The following is an 18,768-nucleotide window of genomic DNA, read 5'->3' on the forward strand; positions in this document are numbered from 1 at the left end:
TGTTTCTCTCAGTGAGGAAGCATCAGACACTGGCCATTTTGAAATTCGCCTTAAGGAGGAAAATAAAAACTGTAAATATGGCTATACCATTTGATTCTATCTCTCCGTGTTTCCAACATACAATATGCCATAGTTTTAAAGTAAATCATATTTAGTAATTTGATTTTTATGGTAGTTTTTGTGTTCTGTCATTATTGACAATGAATTCTCAATAGGCACACAAGATATCTATTTATTATGTATCTATCTACAAATATATATATATATATATATATATATATACACATATTAAGACAAGATCATTTTTTTTCTGTTTTTACTGTATGTATTTGGATGCCAAATAAGTAGTGGACTATGAAGCAAAACTCATGAATTTCTGATCTAGGAAGAGGAACATAAGAATATGAACTTTATATATCTATTTCAAACCTGTGGTTTCATGATTTATTTTGTGAAAGGAATGTTGAATATTTGAATTCTAAATCCAAAATCATAGTGAACATAAGTCCTGCTTTCCATAAGACAGTCCTGGTTTATGGTGTTTTTCAGACATAAATATAAGTAACGACCCCTCTCACTTTAAAACATGTCTCAGTAGAGACAATAAATTACATGGTCACTCTTTGTATAATATATAAACACAATCTAAAATAAATAATCATGATGTATGGAGTGCTCTTTCTGTTTCAAGTCATTTTTCAATAGTAACTGACATCTTTTAAAAAAAATGCAAAACAAAATAATATGAAAAACCTGTAAGATAGATCATAATTTTAACTTCTATTTTCCTGTTTCTAGATGAAACAGGTAATTAACATGACATTAAATATTCTGTTACAGGTTTTATTATAAAATGTGGAATGAAGCAGAATAAAGTATTCTAAGTATTTAAACTTTCACTTTCTACTAATTTCAAAAAATTTGAGAAAACACATAAAATACATTCATTGTAGAAATAAATCTCGTCTTTAAAAATATTAGGGCATAATAAATATGGGTCAAAACTAGATTTTCCCTGATACCCGGTAGTATCTTCCCATTCACCCAATACATTATGTGATGCCTTCCAGGGTCACACTTACAACAAGCGTATGTTGAAATTACAAAATCTACAGGAAGCACTAAGGATCTCTGAATATTTGGAATAGGAAATAACCTCTTCATGGAGAATTTTAATAGCAGGGCATTTTATATGCAAAAATAATGACTGCTACTTACTACTTTATACTCAGAATAAACATAGACCACACTTATGCACAGACTTCCAGTTCAGTTTGGGGTTTCGAAAGAGGCTTTGTGTTAGAAATATTCACATGATATCCATTAAAAAATATTGATGGTGTTAATAAGGAAAACAAAGACAATGTACTTGATGACAGTTTCTAATCAGGATGGCTAAAAAATGAATAGCCCATTATTGAGGAGAAAGAAAAGGTTTTGTCTCCTTAGTGTTTATAATAGTGGAAGTCAGCTGAATAGGTAATATCCGTATAATGACTGTCATCTCCTTTTAGTGATTCATCCACATTTATCAAAGCATCCCCAAAGAATATATAACATTTTATTAAAAGGCAAGACCGTAATATATTTAGCATGAGCCATAAAACTGTTATTTTATTTCATAAAAGAAATTTTGTCAATATTCACTACTTCTTTTAAACAGATTATCACATATAATACAAACAGATATCATGAATCAAATTTTATTCTTCTGAGTATAGTGCATATGCAAACTATTGAAAGACCCAAACAGATACCTGCAGTAAAAGCCAGAAAAAAGCCCGAGATACTACTTATATTTTGCTAATCATCTTAAAACAGCTGCAACTAAGACTTAAATATATTTAAACAAAAAAATCAAGTTAAAAAATATTTTAAAATATACAGCAGTTTAGGAAACAAAAATGTTCAAATGAGATAGACTTTAAACAAAGATCTATGGCTTTCATATGTAATAAACAATATAGTTAAAGAAAACAGCAATCCAAGGTTGGTCCTCAGAAAATCTAATGAAATGGATTGAACATTCTCAGTGAGTGAAAAACTTAATGAATCAGTTTATATTAGCTCCAAAATAATACTGATAAGAAATGTCCTTCAAAAAGGATTTTCTGATCTAATTGTTGTTGTTGAAGTTGGTACAGGCTTAAAACAAATACCTTTAATGTGTACCCACCAACTAGGCAAAATTAGAAAACCTTTCCCTGAAGACTTGGTAAACATTCAATTAAAACTTAACAATTGCAAAGTGTAAGCCAATTTTTTTCTCTCAGGGTATCTCAGTATCTCAAAATACCTGGATGCTTTCAAGGGGTTACATTTTACTTTTCATTTTTTAAAGTAAGGTGATTGAGGTATTTCCTGGAATAAAATTAACTTTTTATATTAACAGTTTTCTTATCTATTATTTAAATACTGAAAATAGGGAGTAAGGTAATCATCATGCCATTACACTGATAAGCTGAATTTCAAGTGCTCCTGGGTAAACAAAAATTATTATAATGATATTTTCAGTTATGTTATGAAATTGCAACCTGTTTTCCAATTTATATTGTACTCTGTTTCACAAAGCTAATATATTTACCTTCATTTTTCCTGATGGTGAAATTCGGATTGTTGACCATTTCTGGAAGGAGACTGTATAAGAAATAATGTCCATTTTTGGGATCATCTTTGTCCATGGCGCTAACTGTTTGAATGACCTGAAACATAAAACTTGACATCAGCATTTCTGATAATTTCAGAGGCTCCTACAATTGGTAAGAGCTTAGTGACATTCTTTTTGTGGTCTGATACTTTGGCTCAAAGACTCTTTTTCAGCTCTCTAAATTGTCAGGGATGGTTTGTGCCAAGAACAAGGAGATTCATCACTTTAAAACCTCAGCTTTGATAAGTTGATGAAAATTAAGAGCATTACCTTTGTGTCCATTTGGTGTCTGTGGCTTGAAATAGCAAAGTTAAGTGTATTTGAAATATCCACTGGGCAATTACAGGTTTCTTTCCAATTTGAGTATTTACGGGCATCTAGAATGAAATTTGGAATTGTTACAGTGATTGCAGTGTGGCTCTTGGGAGGATCTTTGAAGTAAATGACTTAAATCTTGAATCCTCACAACTCTTACACATCAGGCTATAAATGTTTGCCAAATAATGTTCCTCAGCACAAACATCACTGCAACAAATCTTTCTGATGAGTTGCTTCTGTTCCCTCCCGATAATGAATACTGTTTTTAAAAGCTAGTGAATAACACATGCAAACAATGCTTTGGAGTGTATCCTGAGATAAATAAATTATAGGAATTAGAATTACCACAGTGCAGAGAACTGTTTGGATAGTTAGAGGTACTTGGAATTGGTGCCTACTGAAGGTGTTTGTTTCATTTGCAAAGCTACACTAACTTAATGCAAAAGTTATTTATTGGGATGTCAGATAATTTTCTTAATAATTTATATATATGATTCTGTGATATTGCTACTTCAACATGACAAGTTGGACAAGACCTAATATAGTAAAAATTTGAATGTCCAATCCTATTGTGATAATAGATTTACCATGAAAAGTAGTTAACAATGAAATGCCTTCAGGTTTATGATATTTTGAGGGTATAATAATGATGCCAAAATATTGTTTCTGTTTGAACAATTATGTCCCATTGAACTTTGAAATTTTATTAAAGAGAAATAAGTCGGTTACTGCATTTTAAGAAGGATCATCTTTGCTTTCTAACTTACCACTCAAGTGTAAAAACCACAGTTTCAGAACTTTCAGCAGCTAGGGGTCTTTGCTTTATATCAAGCACGTGTTATATGATGGGAAATTCCTTAAATTTGCTTGGGGCAAAAATAAAATATTTTTTTTCAGTTTCTAGGTATCCATTTTCAAAATGGAACATTGCTTTGTGTTTGATTTTTATTAAGGACTTTGTTGTCTAGTTATAACGTCTTCTAACTAGTTAACATTGAACTTAGCTTGAGTGACAAAACAATAAAATAGTGTAAAATGTAACTCATGGTTAAGACAGTGTGATAGTCATCAAGGAAAAGGACTCTGGAGTTAAGCTTGTCAGACAAGATGAAAGTCACAGCTCTATTTGTGACTCATTGTGTGACACTGAAGGGTTTCCTTTAGTCTCCGAAACTTCATTTTCTTGTATGCCAGAAATACAAATGCAAAGAATATTTTTTTCATAGGTTTGTTTTGATTATGGATTTAAATTCATATAAATCTTTTGACAGTATCTGATATCTAGTAAATTTTCAATAAAATGTTAGTCATCATCATTATTATTACTGTATTTACTAGGGTCATTGCTATTTATTGATGACATGGCACTTGGATAAATACGTATATACTTGTAACAACTGTCACTTAATGACCCAACATGATCAGATTAAAGGAGAATGCAATTACATTTACTATACCTAAACACATAGCACATTTGTCTTGACATTTAAGTGTAGAGAGAGGCCCTAGGGTACTAGTTTCATAAAAATCAACATGAAGTACAAGGGTACTAGGTTTGAAACATGAATAACTCCTTTGGACTTCCTGCATGTAAAAATATTTAACAGAAAAGTATGAGTTGACCACTTCATCTCAGAACAGCTGTGCTGGATTTTCATATTAAAAAGTCAAGGGAATGACTATCTTTGATGGAGCCTTCTTTCAGGCAATTATAAAGAAGAAAGGGAGAAACATTGCTTGTGAGCAAATGTAGCAGCTTCTTCTCTGTGTACTCAGTCTTGTCTCTATAGGACTTCTAACCCCAGGTGTAGCCATGAAGATGTAACTCCTGAAGCGTGTGAGTGCATGTGAAGAATAAGGGCAAATGAAGAGAAGATGTCTTGGTTTTCTCGAGCAGAGATCAGTCATAGTTAAATGCATTCCTACAGTACACTTTGCGGATAAAGCTCCCATAATTGATACCATTCATACTATTTCCAAGTAATCTATGCAAAAATGGCTCATACCTGCTGTTGCATCTACAGGAGAGTCATTTGATTAGCTAAGCCACCATGACCAGAACAAAAGATGTAATAATATAGCTTACCTGTAGCAAAGAAGCATAACTACCTGCCATATAACATTTCAGGAGTTTGGTTTAAACATCACACCAGAAATTAATATATTTTTCCACCATTTATTTTAGCCCAGAACTCATTAGATAAGCAATTTATTGAGCCACACTCTAGAACTACTGACTGAAAAAATTCCAGATTAGAACTCAGCAATCTGTATTTCGAATATCATTCAGGGTGATTCTGGTGTACACCCAAGTCTGAGAACCACTTTTTTGAGCCATGGAAAAGAATCATATTCACAGTTTTCTCCTCATCATTAATTGAGAGAGTTTATATTGTCAAGTTCAGTGCATTATATGTTGGGGAGGAGGTGGCTGAAATGGCAAATTATTACATTTTCTTCTAAATATTCCATAAACTGGCCTTGATTAAGATTTTTGGTTAAAAACCACATTTGACACTTTATTTTAATGCAGATAGCCCCTGCTTTGGCATTTAATCTAAAAGTAGGTGCCAAGTAGGTCACTTGAAGGACTTTAAACACTAAAATGCATTAAGATACCATACTAATGAGGCTAAAGTTTTCAACGATGAAATAACTTCTGAATACATTTAGCTTTAAACAGTAAAAGAAAAAGAGCAGATTTTCTCAAAGAAGCGCACCTCCACAGAGGCAGACTGTATTGACATACTGAGTAGGTGGCGACTGGAGACCACCTAGCGTCCACTGTAAGCTGCCGTGACCGCAGTTGATTTTTCAAATAATTAAGCAATCATTTCATGGGAATAATATAAAAATTTCTGGAGCCGTCATAATTTTTTAGAAATATGCATCTAAAGTTAAGCTTAAAAATTGTCCCTTCTACCAACAAAGTTAATATACAACTGAAAAATACAATGTTTCATAATTTGTTGTTGAAATATTTTCAATTTTGGGAAAGCTACAAGCAAAAGCTACAAACAAAGCATATCTGTGATGTAGGGATAAGGAAATGAATTCCAGAACGATGCTTGGATTTTGATGGGAGCAGACTGTTCTATTTCTTGAGACTACAGATTTGAAGTTAAATAAGCTTTCTAAGACATGAAACTGAAAAATAATTTTGTTCTGTAGTGTAATTCTGACCGTTAAAACACCTTTTCATTGTTTGTCAAAAATTTTAAATCTAAATTAGACTGTTTTTAATGGAGTATATCAAATTTTGTGTTAGACTATTTTACATTAACTCAAAAATATTTTATAGTATCAGGATATCACTTCCATTATTAATTTTTGAAAAGTCACGCATTCAGCAAAGAAATACATTTCTGATTATTTGATCTGTTAACAAGCATAGCTGAATCATAGGAGCTATTAGAACCTCTTCCATGAGTTCCTGTAGATATTACTTATCAATATGATCTTACACATCAGGAGTAATCATATATGTGATTTCCCCCCTCACTGCTATTAGAATTACATGTGGCACATGACAACTATTTAATAACTATTGACTAAATTAAGTAATGGACGAACAATAAATAAGTGATGGCAGGTACATTTTTGCATCATCATTTATCCTCACAATACCTCGAGAGGTAAGTATTAAGAAACTTAGCACCGTGGTACATCGAATATATTATATATATTTAAATTATGTCAAGTATATGTTATATATGTATACATACACACACATACATGTGTGTATGTACACATGTGTGTGTGTATAAAATGTCTGATCTCACATAAGCCTAAACAGAAATTATTTGCATCCATTGTCCCCAATATGTCAGGCTGCTTCAAAACCTTGTAGACATTTATAATTTCTATGTATGTGTTTCTATTAAATTGGAGCTGAGACCTTCAATATTTTGGAGCATGTGTAAGCATGACCCATCCATCCTTGCTTACTTTGCTTTAGCAGTCTGACCATTCTTGATTGATTCTGATCAGTAAAATACACACCAAAGTAAACATTTAGAAGGAAAAGTTCTATGTATGGACAAGGTGAGAAAGAACTATTCTGTTGTAGCTTTTGGAATGTTTTAAAAGACTTCTCAAATATATGTCTTCTCTAGGAAAACTCAGCAATAAAAAACAGTGTGGTATATTCAATTGAACTGCACTGTCACTTTCTCAGATAAAACTTAATTTCCCTTTTCTTGAAATCCTTCTGTAATGACACGAATTGCAAGGTGATAGAAAGGGAGTGAAGTAAAGGAAGGTAAGTTATGGTTGATGAAGAAATAGCATAATGTTTGACATTCTGTTAATTCTAGCATTATTGTCACTTTATTTCTGATGATCATATTAAATTTACTGAAATATTGACATCTATCTCTTAGAGTTGTTTTCAGCTTAGGAAAGAAGGTGATGATCCATGAATGATTTTATTTGGCTGTCATTCCTCAACTTGAAAATGAAATAGTATGAAATTATTTATGTATGCACATTTATGAGGGGAAATGTCATAGTTTTTATCAAATTATCCATGATGCCCACAGCTAAATGAAATAAAAGAAAATACATTAAGAGCATTAAAGAAAGGTGCTTAAAAATAGAAATTAGGCCTGCAAGACAAATCAAGTTATAATAATGATGATTAATTGAGAAGGGGGAAATATAAGTATTTAAGAAATTTTATCAAAATCTACACAATAACCCAATTATTTTGAAACTGTATAATATAGTACAAATATATTCACAGTTCATATCTAATCAAAATGTTAACTAGATACTTTTGATAATTTGCATGGCAAATTATATATATATAATATATATCATATATATATATAATATAATATATCATATATATATATATATATTATATATATGTATAGGCATGGAACATCAAGTGACTATTCAGAGCATGTAGCTTGCAGGTATGACCTACAGGAAATATAGCAGGAAGAAGTAGATGAGGTTCCAATCTTATTGTCACACTAAATGAAGTCCTCAGTCCTCTGGGTAGAATGTAGGACTCTGCCTTCATAAATGCATCGTAGAACATCCAAAATTTTTTTCAGTGTCAGGTTTTTCATTTGAAGTAAAACAATATAATGCTAGGATTCCAGAAGAATGTGCCTATACAAAGTTTGGATTTTCCAGTTCTGCCTCTTGCATTCTTTTGATGTACTCTGTATATCTCATGTATTTTGTATGGTACTGAAATTATTAATATTAAATACAAACCACTCCATCTCTTATCCTATTTTAAAAATCTATAATTCATTTTCATTAGTAGGATAAAATTCAGTTTTCCACATAGCTTAGAAGAATCAACTCCCTTTTCAATTTTGTCTGTTCTTTATCCTTACTCTATTTTTTTGTGGGAATATCTCCTGATACCTCTTTAAGACTGTAAACAGTACTTCCTATACTGAAAACATGTTTCATTGTTTATCCTCCCAGAGCAAGATTTTTTTCAACTGGGTCCCATCTCCCACAAATTTTATAATTTTTCTATCAAGGTAATTTGAAAGATTTTATAGTCAACCATCCTTGGCAAACTTGAAATGCCATATTACCTTCTTTGGGATTCATATGTATTTCTAAATGCAAGAGAAACTTGTAATAAAACAAAACAAACAGAAGATCATGCTTAATTTTGTCTAATTTAATGTCTCCCGGTCTTGTTAGGTCACACACACACAAACACACGCGCGCACACACACACACACACACACCCCCAAACGACATCATATATTTGCATGCTACGGCACAAGTTTCTATCAAAAACTCACTTTGAATAATGCTGTCCTCTAAAACTCCATTGGGTCTTTAAAAGGTTGGAAGGCTTTCTCAGCCTCTGTGTGAAGGTGTTATGTCTACATAGCTTAATGGTTACAGCACTGTTACCATTACCTTCTCTGTCTTCCCAATATTATCTCAGCTCCTCTAGCACCAGGTTATATCCAATTTATGTCACAAACACAAAGCCTACACTTAAAATCTCTTACTACCTAGCCTCAATTTGACTTTCTTTAAAAACATGCTCATCATCACCACTTTTATGAGCAAATTGAAACAAGCATATCTAGGTTTCTCACCTGGCTTCCATCCTAAATTCTTATCCAGTATTCTGTAGGTTGAAAATACAATAAAAATATATCAGTTTATAATAGCCCAAGTCTTTAAACATTCTTTTACACCATTTTCTCTGTAGATAATGAATTTCAATTAAATTAAGGGCCAGAATAAAACGTGAAATTTGTAATCATGCAAGAGTCCCAGTCAGGACATACAGAACTGCAAGTGAGACTTCGAAAGATTTAGATAGCATGTGTTTCTATATAATGATTCCAGTGATTTTTTTTTAAATTAACCTGCAAATTCATACGGTGAAGAGTTGATCTTTCACCCTTGATAAATAAAGTACTTGTAAATTATCACAAGAATAGTTATTCCAGTGTTAGGGAACATTGTATTTGTCTACTATATTGACGCATTTAGTAATTATCTATAGTGTGTTATTCTAAGCTCCCTCATAAACATATTACAATAACAATTAAATCCAACAAATATAATAGAAAAAAAATAATTTTTGCTTTTTAGGCTACAAGACTTGTTGAAATAAATACTACTAAAAATTACAAGTATTTATTTAGTATATATTTTATATCTATATATCAATATCTATCTAGTTATTCTGAAGATCTGAGGATTTAAACTAACAGAGATTATGGCTCAGGTTCACAAAACTAATCAATAGGAAATGCATGATTCACATTTAGATTGTTCAAGCCTCAAGCCCTTCAATTATGTATTTTCTTTTCACTTTTGCTTTTCTTGTCTGTCAAACTTGTGCTCTAAAAGTCATACTTTCGTTAATGACTCTCTTGAAATGTGTTTTGCTATATGTGCTTTCTTCAAATGCTGTTTTATGCATTCCATTAATTTACCAACTCCTTACTCCACCCAAAATAAAGTGAAAATAGTATTTTATGCATTTTGTGGAGGCCATCAATTTCATCTGCTTTAAAATCAATCCTGTCTCCCTCTTGTGTATGCAGATAGATTATCAAAGATGCCTGCTGGCAGGAAAGCTAAAATTAAATCTCCTATATTTATTGTTTCATGAGTGTTATAAAGTGCCATAATTTCATTTTATTGTTTCACATTTATTAGAAAAAGACTCACAGAAACTAGGCAAAATAAATAATGTGCCAAACCCATTCATTGCTAGTTTTTATCAAGGGATAATTATCTTTACTTCTCTTATTAAGCTTTATTTCTTTTCATTTAAGTTTTCATGGAATGCTTTTGAGTAAGAATGCCATTGGTCACAGGGGTTTATTGTTTTCTTTTGAAAAAAAGTGCTCACTCTTGATCAGACTTATTCTCATGATTTTTTTTTTTAAGGTGTGTCACAGAGACAATGGGATTTCAAAGTCTACTTCCTTGGAGAGCATTGTAACATCCTAGAAATTTCAGGGACTTTGGCACCTTTAAGAGCAGACTTTAAAATTCATTTTTGACACTTCTCATGGTAAGTCTTAGGTAAGACTCATAGTTTCTTTCAGTCTTGGCTTCTATATCTATAACATGTAGTTGTTAACACCAAGCTCCCAGAGCAGGAATGCTGATTATACGTTAGAAATGTGTGTACATTTTTCACTTATGTAAGCAATCAGTTTTCTCAATTACTTCCATCTCCACAGCCACCGCCTTAGACCCGGCTACAATTATCTCTTGCAGTTACAGCTTTCTAAATGTGCTTCCTGGTTAAACATGTGTGTGTGTGAGCACACGTGTGCTTGTGTGTGTGTATTTTATTCAAACATAAAACTCTTTATGTTCAATATCATTTTTGCTTATTAGATGCTAGTCACAGATATCTTTCACTCTTCTAACAAACTGAGGTCACTGCCCCTTCAGGGTTTTTGCACATGCCTATTCTGTTGGCTAGCAGACTGCCTTCATACCCAGCACTTTCTTATTTTTCCAGTTTCACCATAAACAACACCCATTTTAAAAGTAACTTTATTTGGCGGTAATATATAAAATTGATCCCTGAGTTTTCTTTGTGCCTCTCTGTCTGGTTGTTTGAATATTTATTTCAAAACAGTTTTCAAAACTTTAAATTATTATATTTATTCAGTCTCCTCATTTCGTAAAATCACTTCTTCACTAAATTCCTAAGAAAAAATACTTTTATGCCCTTTCACATTGTTTCTTCAGATTATATGACAACAATTAGTATCTTGTAGATGGGTAAAAAATATTGTCCAATAAATAAATGAGGAAATTTTTCATCTGAAGAAGTTAGTATATATACTGTGTGTTTGTGAGTGAAACAAGTGTTTCTATGATAATATCTAGGAAATTAGTTTTTCAATTATCTGTCATTGCGGAATGAAATGATTTAGAACCATGATTCTAAGATTTTGTGAATATCTGTTATGTGTCAAACATTGGCTAAATACATATTTTCCAGAAGTATTGGTGACTACCTTTTTATTTGATCTTTGATATCCCCATAATAAACACACTTTATATTTCTACGTGTTGATCAGAGACAGAAAGATGAGATAAAAGAAGATAAACCAAAATATTTTTTTAACCCACATATAATTCCTTGACACAAACCAGTGAATCTCAACTTGTATGATAATGATGAAGCTCAAATTATACTCCACTAGATTTCTTTATGGTAACATAATTTCTTTCCTGAAGAATAACTGAAGCTTCCCATCACCTCTAAAACAATGAATATTACCTGAGACTGAACAAAGCACCTTGCCTCATGCCTCAGAAGAAAATATTCAATTCAGTCCCTGCTCTGATAGATCATCCAGAGAAAGTTACCCTAATTCTGTATATGGTAACCAAGAGGTTAATATCTGAAATAAAATCCAAGAAAGAACCTAGTAAGGAGATAAAAGTTAGAACACAGTTACGAAAGGTCCTCTGGTTAACATTGGTCATGGAAGTTCTGTATTTTTCCCTCATGCTTGGTTCTGAGTGTGGGGTTGTTGCTTGGTTCTGAGTGTGGGGTTGTCAAATATATTGAAGAAAGGTACTGGTTTCGCCACATTTGTTACCTGTTCCACCACTCGTCCAACCAGATTACCATTCTCTTCAGAAATAATCTGGTTACCCCTGCTGTCTCCTTTTCAGAACTTGATAGATGTTTTCTGTGTCTGGCGAAACTTGTCCTATATTAAGAGGTCTTTTCATTGAGATAGCTCTGTCTCCCCTTCTCCCTTCAGCATCCTACCTGTCCAGAAGATTTGAAATGTTTTCTTGCAATTCTATCTTTTATAAATTTAATTAAATGTTTGCCAGAGAGAAAATTCTATGAAGGTAAAAGACGGATTTGGGGGGTGTGGCATACTACTACATTTTCAGTACCTAGCCCAGTCCTGGAACATAGTTGGTGCTCAGTGAGTATTTACTGACTAAAAGAAACCCACCACCCTATCAGATACACAAACTGTCAGACATATATTCGACTTTCTGATTTGGAATCTTCAATATACATTCCCATTTTTTGCCTTGGAAATTAGAGAGGGGTTAGTGGAGAGTATCCTGTTTAATCTTCCTGTTAAACTGAGAGCCAAATCATCTGCAAATGACTATATCATGTCACCACTGAATTAGCCTAAAGATATATATCATCTTAAGTCTTTTGACTTAAAACAAATCACCTGAAACTATCAGATTTTTAAATATATATATATGTACACACACACACATAACTAGCAATGATAACATATATTAACATTTAACTATGTAACCAAGGATTATTTTAAATGATTCTAATCAAATGTGATTCAGGTGGATTTTGTGCAGTGGTCTGTGAACCATTACTCCCTGTTGTGGTTCTGGTTACACTTTTGAGAGAATCAAATTCAAGGGAATGTCACCTTTAAGTTTAGAATCATGAGAAGGTGGAAGGAGCAGATATTATTTCCAATTCTACATTCAAAGTGAATCTACACTTGTTTTAGTACAGATGTATCATAAACTGGACATAACTGTGTAGACAAGAGAAAGTGACCTCCTTCTTTATTTTATTCTTTTTCATTCTGACTACCTTTAGATTAGTTCAATTCAGTGGAAAAATATATATAAAGCACAATAGAACTATCTACGCTCATGTTAATAATTGTTTTCATTTTGTGAGCCATTTAAAAACCTCTTTATGTAGGCCCTCTCAGTCCGGACCATTCCTACAGCCTAGATTTTTTTAAAGGGCTCATCCATCCTTGATTATTGCTAATAATTTCCAGCTACACCATCTCCCAGGAAGCTGATCCCCTGAGTGTAGTCTTAAACCCACACCTTCCGGCCAAAAAAGACATTTGAATGTCACCTGCAGTTTTTCTGAGGCTGTTGTAAAGCAGACTGAATTGTTTAAAAATATTAAGAAAACTTTGAATTTAATGGCTAATTTGGTTTTTGACATTTATTTTTCACGAGCATGTGATAATCTGCTAAGGAATATTTTAGGTCCATAGTGAGTCAGTCATTTGTGTGGTGTTAGGAGAGATGATTGAAAGTATATCTTTGTTGAAATTCTATAAGTAAACATGTGTGAATAACAGATACAAATTTTGGTAAATGTTAAATATAAAAATTAGACTATTGAGCATTAAAAGTGACCTAGAAGTGATGTAAGAAATAAAACCTGAATTCTGGCTAGCACTAAGGATTCAAAGAGTTCAAGAAAGTTGTTTCAACAACTGCATGTACATCATCAACAGTCAGCTATGTGTCCAAGAATGTGGCTAAGACATTAAAGATCTGATCCTTTCATATAACTAATGAACTTAATAAATATGCCTAAACAGATCATTAGAGGATAAGATGGTGTAGCACACATACCCACAACATAAGCATTTCTTCAGAGAAAGAGTCATTCATTGTGATTGGAAAAATCATAAAACAAAGAATCAACTTTTTTATTTTGGTTTTGCATAGGAAAGATGAGAAAACAATGCATTTTTTTTTCCTGAAGTTAAGAAGAAAGACTGAAAAGTCATTAAAACTTTGAAAACAGTCAAAATCCACCAGGTAAACCTACAGATTCCTAGAGATCCAAGAGGCATGCTTGTCAATAACACAAATGAAGCCAATGGTGAGTTTTGAGATATCAATGCCATTGACTCCGTGAACTTATGTGATGAGTTTTGCATGAGCAATGGAGTTTCATTTAAATTATAAAGCATTTTTCATACTATGTGTGATTGAAAAAGTCTAGCTTAGTAGTCTGTGATTTAGCTACATTATTTCAGCAATGATCTGGTCTGCACAACATCCATATCCTTGAAACAACCTGACGTATTTTGATCAAACTTTCTCTGTCAACTCAATCTACCAATTTAGGTAAATGATATTTGTTGATATATGTGTATATATAAGCACATACACACTCCCTTCTCAAATTATCACAAATGAAGATGTTCAAAGGATGTGATTGAGAGGGGGTAAATCCACATGATAAAATTAAGAAACATTGGAGCTAATGTTAGAATATTGTAAAAATAAACGTATATCACTACTAAAGCTGAATGCTTTGATGAGAACATGTCTAGATGATTAAAAGTTAATCAGTTTTATTACTAGAATTTTAGGGTGTGTGTGCGTGTGTGTGTGTGTATATGTGTGTGTGTGTGTTGTCTTATTCTGGGAGATGGAAATAATGCCAATCCTCCAGATATATAAGAGTAGTCTATGGGGAAATGCCCACTGTTTCATGAGAGGGTAACAAATTGGTCATTTATAATAAATAAAAGCATAGACCTAAAGGGCAAGTCCTTTCTTTAGAGGAAAAAACTCTGACTCTTGTCAGGTAAGCTGCTTAGTAAATAGTGAATTTAATTCCTAACACCCACATGAGGCACAAGAATAGTTGGATTAACAACTCCAGTGTCATACTGTCAGCTGCTGTTTATTTAAATTAAAATGTCACCATCCAGAAATAAATTAGGAAGTTGAAAAAGAATAAAATTCTTAAACATACAGTACTTCGGTACCTTGTTAAAATAAATCTGTTACATTTATGTTTTTGCAGAACTTTACATAGGCTATTTCCATTTTGACATTCAGAGTATAGCAGATATTTGTTTCTGTTTATCTTGCTTGTTTAACTCTTCCTCCCTTTATTCATCCCTCTTTTTCTCTTACCCTCCCTCCCTCTCCCATTTCCTCTCCCTCTTCCTTTTCTTCCCCCCTCTCTGATTTTCTTCATGTTTCTTTTTTTGTTTTCATTGCCCAACTACACTATATGAGCCACAAAAGTGTTCTACTAATACACACATCTAAAATGTGTTGTTCACCTTGTGTTTATCTAACTATATATACATTTTTACAGATTTCAATATTCATTTCCTACAACTTTCTATATACCACTGGTTTTCTTGGGTTTAACTATTATTTGTTATTTATATGTTTGCCATGAAACAAACGTCTCCTCTCCATGAGATTTTGTCTTGCTTCTTGTCATTTGAAAGTAAAAATTCAGCCCCCATCACTCTAAAACATCCGCTGCTATCATCTATACCCCGAGATATTTTAAGACAGTGATTTGGCTGTGGGTTCATGGCTCAGCATGTTGTTCCACTTTAGGAACCAGTTTGATAATAAGTAGGAAGATAAATAACATCTGAGGAAGAAAAAAAAATCCCTCTCTATTCCCATTTGGATGTGTTTCTTGCCTAGGAGTTTTGCAGATCATAAATGATGCAAATGCACAATATAATGCAGGTTAATCAAATATGAGACAGTTGTATACAAACATATTCAGCATTAACAACATGGAGATATTTACTTGGCCGGGCTTTCCATTTTCACATAAAAATGCCTCATATTCGGATGCGAATTCAGGGGCGTTGTCATTGACATCCAGCACTTTAATAGCAACAGGTACTCGTGATATCTGACTGTGGTTCCCTATGGGAAGGAAAAAATAACATCAGCATTGAGGGTATTTCATTTTAACGTGCAACTCATCTTTCTCTTGAAAGCATGTGTGTCTGTTTCCAACTGCCCTTAATTAGGATGTTTTCAACACGGTGATTATAGAGTCTGACCAAATAAGAAAAATAGCTAGTGCTTGACTGCTTTTAAAAAAAGCATAAATTATTATTTCAAACACCACTTGCTGGAGTTTAGCTTGACAAAGACCATATCTGAATAAGTTAAAAGAGATTTATTTGACAAAGCAAATTTTATTTATTGATAAAATCCAATCTTTAAAAGGAAAATGTTGTATACAACAAAAATTTATTTATTTTTATTCTTGAGAAGAAAACAACCCACTTTAAGCTATTACTTACTTGACTGACTATGTAATAGAGATGAACACTGAAAACCTAGCAAAAGGCCAGAACCAAATCACTTGTTGAGAATGGGTCCTTAACAATGATAAAAGAGATAAGATTAAGGATGAAGTATCATATATTTTATGAACTGCATTTTTCATTAAAATTGACCTTGGAATATTTTTGGATAAGACGATCCCCAGTCATTTTAATATTTTCATTTTCATGAAGATTTTTATCAATGTAAATGAATAATAATCTTCTAATCTTTCCAGGTCAATTCTAGTGGCAGAGAACTCAATACTTAATCCTTAATCCCTAAATCCTTATTTTTTTTAATTATATATACACACATAAACACAGTAAGAGATCTAGTCCATTAATACAATGCTGACTTGGGCTATGTTACGATTTTTTACTTGTAATATATGGAATATAGTTTTGACTTTGACTGTACCATGTAATAATCTTTTGGTCTGTTATAAATTATACAGAATGCATTGGAGATGGCCAATTATTTATTTGTGTTTCTGTGGCATTGAATATTTATAAGCAAGCCAAAAGGGGAAAAACGTTTGGCTTTGAATATGAACAAACAACTTGCATTTGATATATCAAACCCATCTTTTGACAACTGATTACATTTAGGGCTCTAAAATACTCATTTTATTTTGTTAAAGATAAAAGTACTCCTAATGCATACACCAAATAGCTATAGCTATGATACAGATTTATGCTTGGTTTGCCCTGCTGGCTATGCTACAAGATTTGAATTTAGTGGTCTACCATGGCTACTCTCCAATATTCCAATTCTGTTAACTACAAATGGCAGAATACTATCCTGATGAATTAATGGAACTTGACTTCAATTCCGAAAAATCAAGGTGATGTCTCACCTGACATACCCCTTTTATATCTAATGGACTTATACCCCTTTTTATATCTAATGAATGTCTTTATCCCTTATTCAGAGATGAAACGTGCACTTTCTTAGTTTTGATAGAAGAAAGCTTCTAAATAGAGTTTAACATATGACTCTAAGACAAGAAACTCATATTTTATCATTTATCTACTAAACACAACTTTACAAAGTTTATAGCTTAAGTAAGATATGGTTATATCCTTAAATAATTACTTTCATTTTCCAGTCTGACCATTAGCTAAATAGCATTTCTTGGAGAGTAAAAAGGAGCATAGCATTTTGTGTGCTAAACTTCCATTTTGGAGCCCCAGCTTTGCCTTCTACTACCTGTGTGACCCTGAGTAAGTAATTTAACCTAATTTTTTTCCCTAAAATAACTGAAAGTCAAGAATTTAACACTTTGGTTATGGAATTATTATAAATATCATATGAAAAAAATTAAAAGTGTCTCATACAGTATTGGACACACATTCAGTGATATTCTAGCCTTTGCAATTTCCCACATGAACAGCACTATGCATATTGAATGTTCACTATTCATGGTGCAAAATATTTCACATAATCATATTTCATTCAATGTGCACACAAAAAAGGCTATGAAGTTGTTAATGGAATCCCCATATGTAAGATGTAAAACCTGACACTTAAAATATTATATGCTTTTACCAAGATTACTCAGTTAAGCATCAACTTCAAAAGTGATTTTTGCTCTTCCAGACATAAGCCATTTTCATAGTATAATACTGATGAAGCAAAAAATAAAATAAAATACCTGTGTGTGTTTGTGTCTGTGTGTGTGTGTGTGTGTGTGTGTATCAAGGTAACTAATTATTACTAACTCCTAAGGAATGTTTATAAATTTGTTACAAGTACTTACCTGAAAGTTGGCCAATATTTGAAGTTTTGGACCAAATATGAAGTACAAAATGTCTGAAGGATTGTACCATCATTAATAGTCTCAGAATTGCACTCGTAATCTGCAACCCTCCCTAAGAAACTGTGCAATTTAACTTCCAGAACTTTGCTCATGGTCCTATTTTACCTCGGTAGTGTACCTTTAATTGATTAATTTCCTTTTTTAATTATCTGTTTCATTTCCAAGAATTACTGGTTATTCCTTTATCTCTATAACACTCATTCTTTCCATTCTACATCCTAAACCAATTCTTGTATATATAAATAATTAAACTTCTTTCAGAATTTTTACTTTAATCTCCCTAAATATTCAATTAATAAATAGTCAGTGATTAACACAGACTTAATAAACTGCATGTACAGATTAGACAGTGAATAATAGGGGAACAGTCTTAGAAAACTGAAAGTATAAGATAAAGCTGCCATATTCCTTAAACATTATTTGCTTCTTCTGAAGTGAAAAATATTGCTAATCTTATGGATTCAGGTTCACTGACAATGGTTGATTAGGCCAAGTCAGCTATGTATGATATTATTCTTTGTTTTCCTTCTCTTTAATGTTTTATGCATACACATGCACATACACACACACACACACACACACACACACACACACACACACACACTCTCTCTCTCTCTCATATCTAGACTGCAGGCAAACA

At 32.5% G+C, this 18,768-nt stretch overlaps 1 protein-coding gene across 4 annotated transcripts in view; it reads right to left on the reverse strand.

Annotated features, from left to right (window-relative positions):
• The window catches only part of CDH8 (cadherin 8), a 385,302-nt gene that overhangs the window by 60,820 nt on the left and 305,714 nt on the right, over positions 1-18,768 (reverse strand). For all 4 annotated transcript variants that reach the window (XM_032284101.1, XM_032284100.1, XM_032284098.1 and 1 more), the window contains exons 9-10: positions 15,777-15,898; positions 2,585-2,702 (exon numbers count right to left, since the gene is read on the reverse strand). In XM_032284101.1, coding sequence (XP_032139992.1) covers positions 2,585-2,702; positions 15,777-15,898 — 240 coding nt within the window. The remainder of the gene's footprint in view (positions 1-2,584; positions 2,703-15,776; positions 15,899-18,768) is intronic.

The sequence above is a fragment of the Sapajus apella genome, unplaced genomic scaffold, assembly GCF_009761245.1.
Source record: "Sapajus apella isolate SASKATOON/1434 unplaced genomic scaffold, GSC_monkey_1.0 scaffold15, whole genome shotgun sequence".
Taxonomy (NCBI): Eukaryota; Metazoa; Chordata; class Mammalia; order Primates; family Cebidae; genus Sapajus; species Sapajus apella.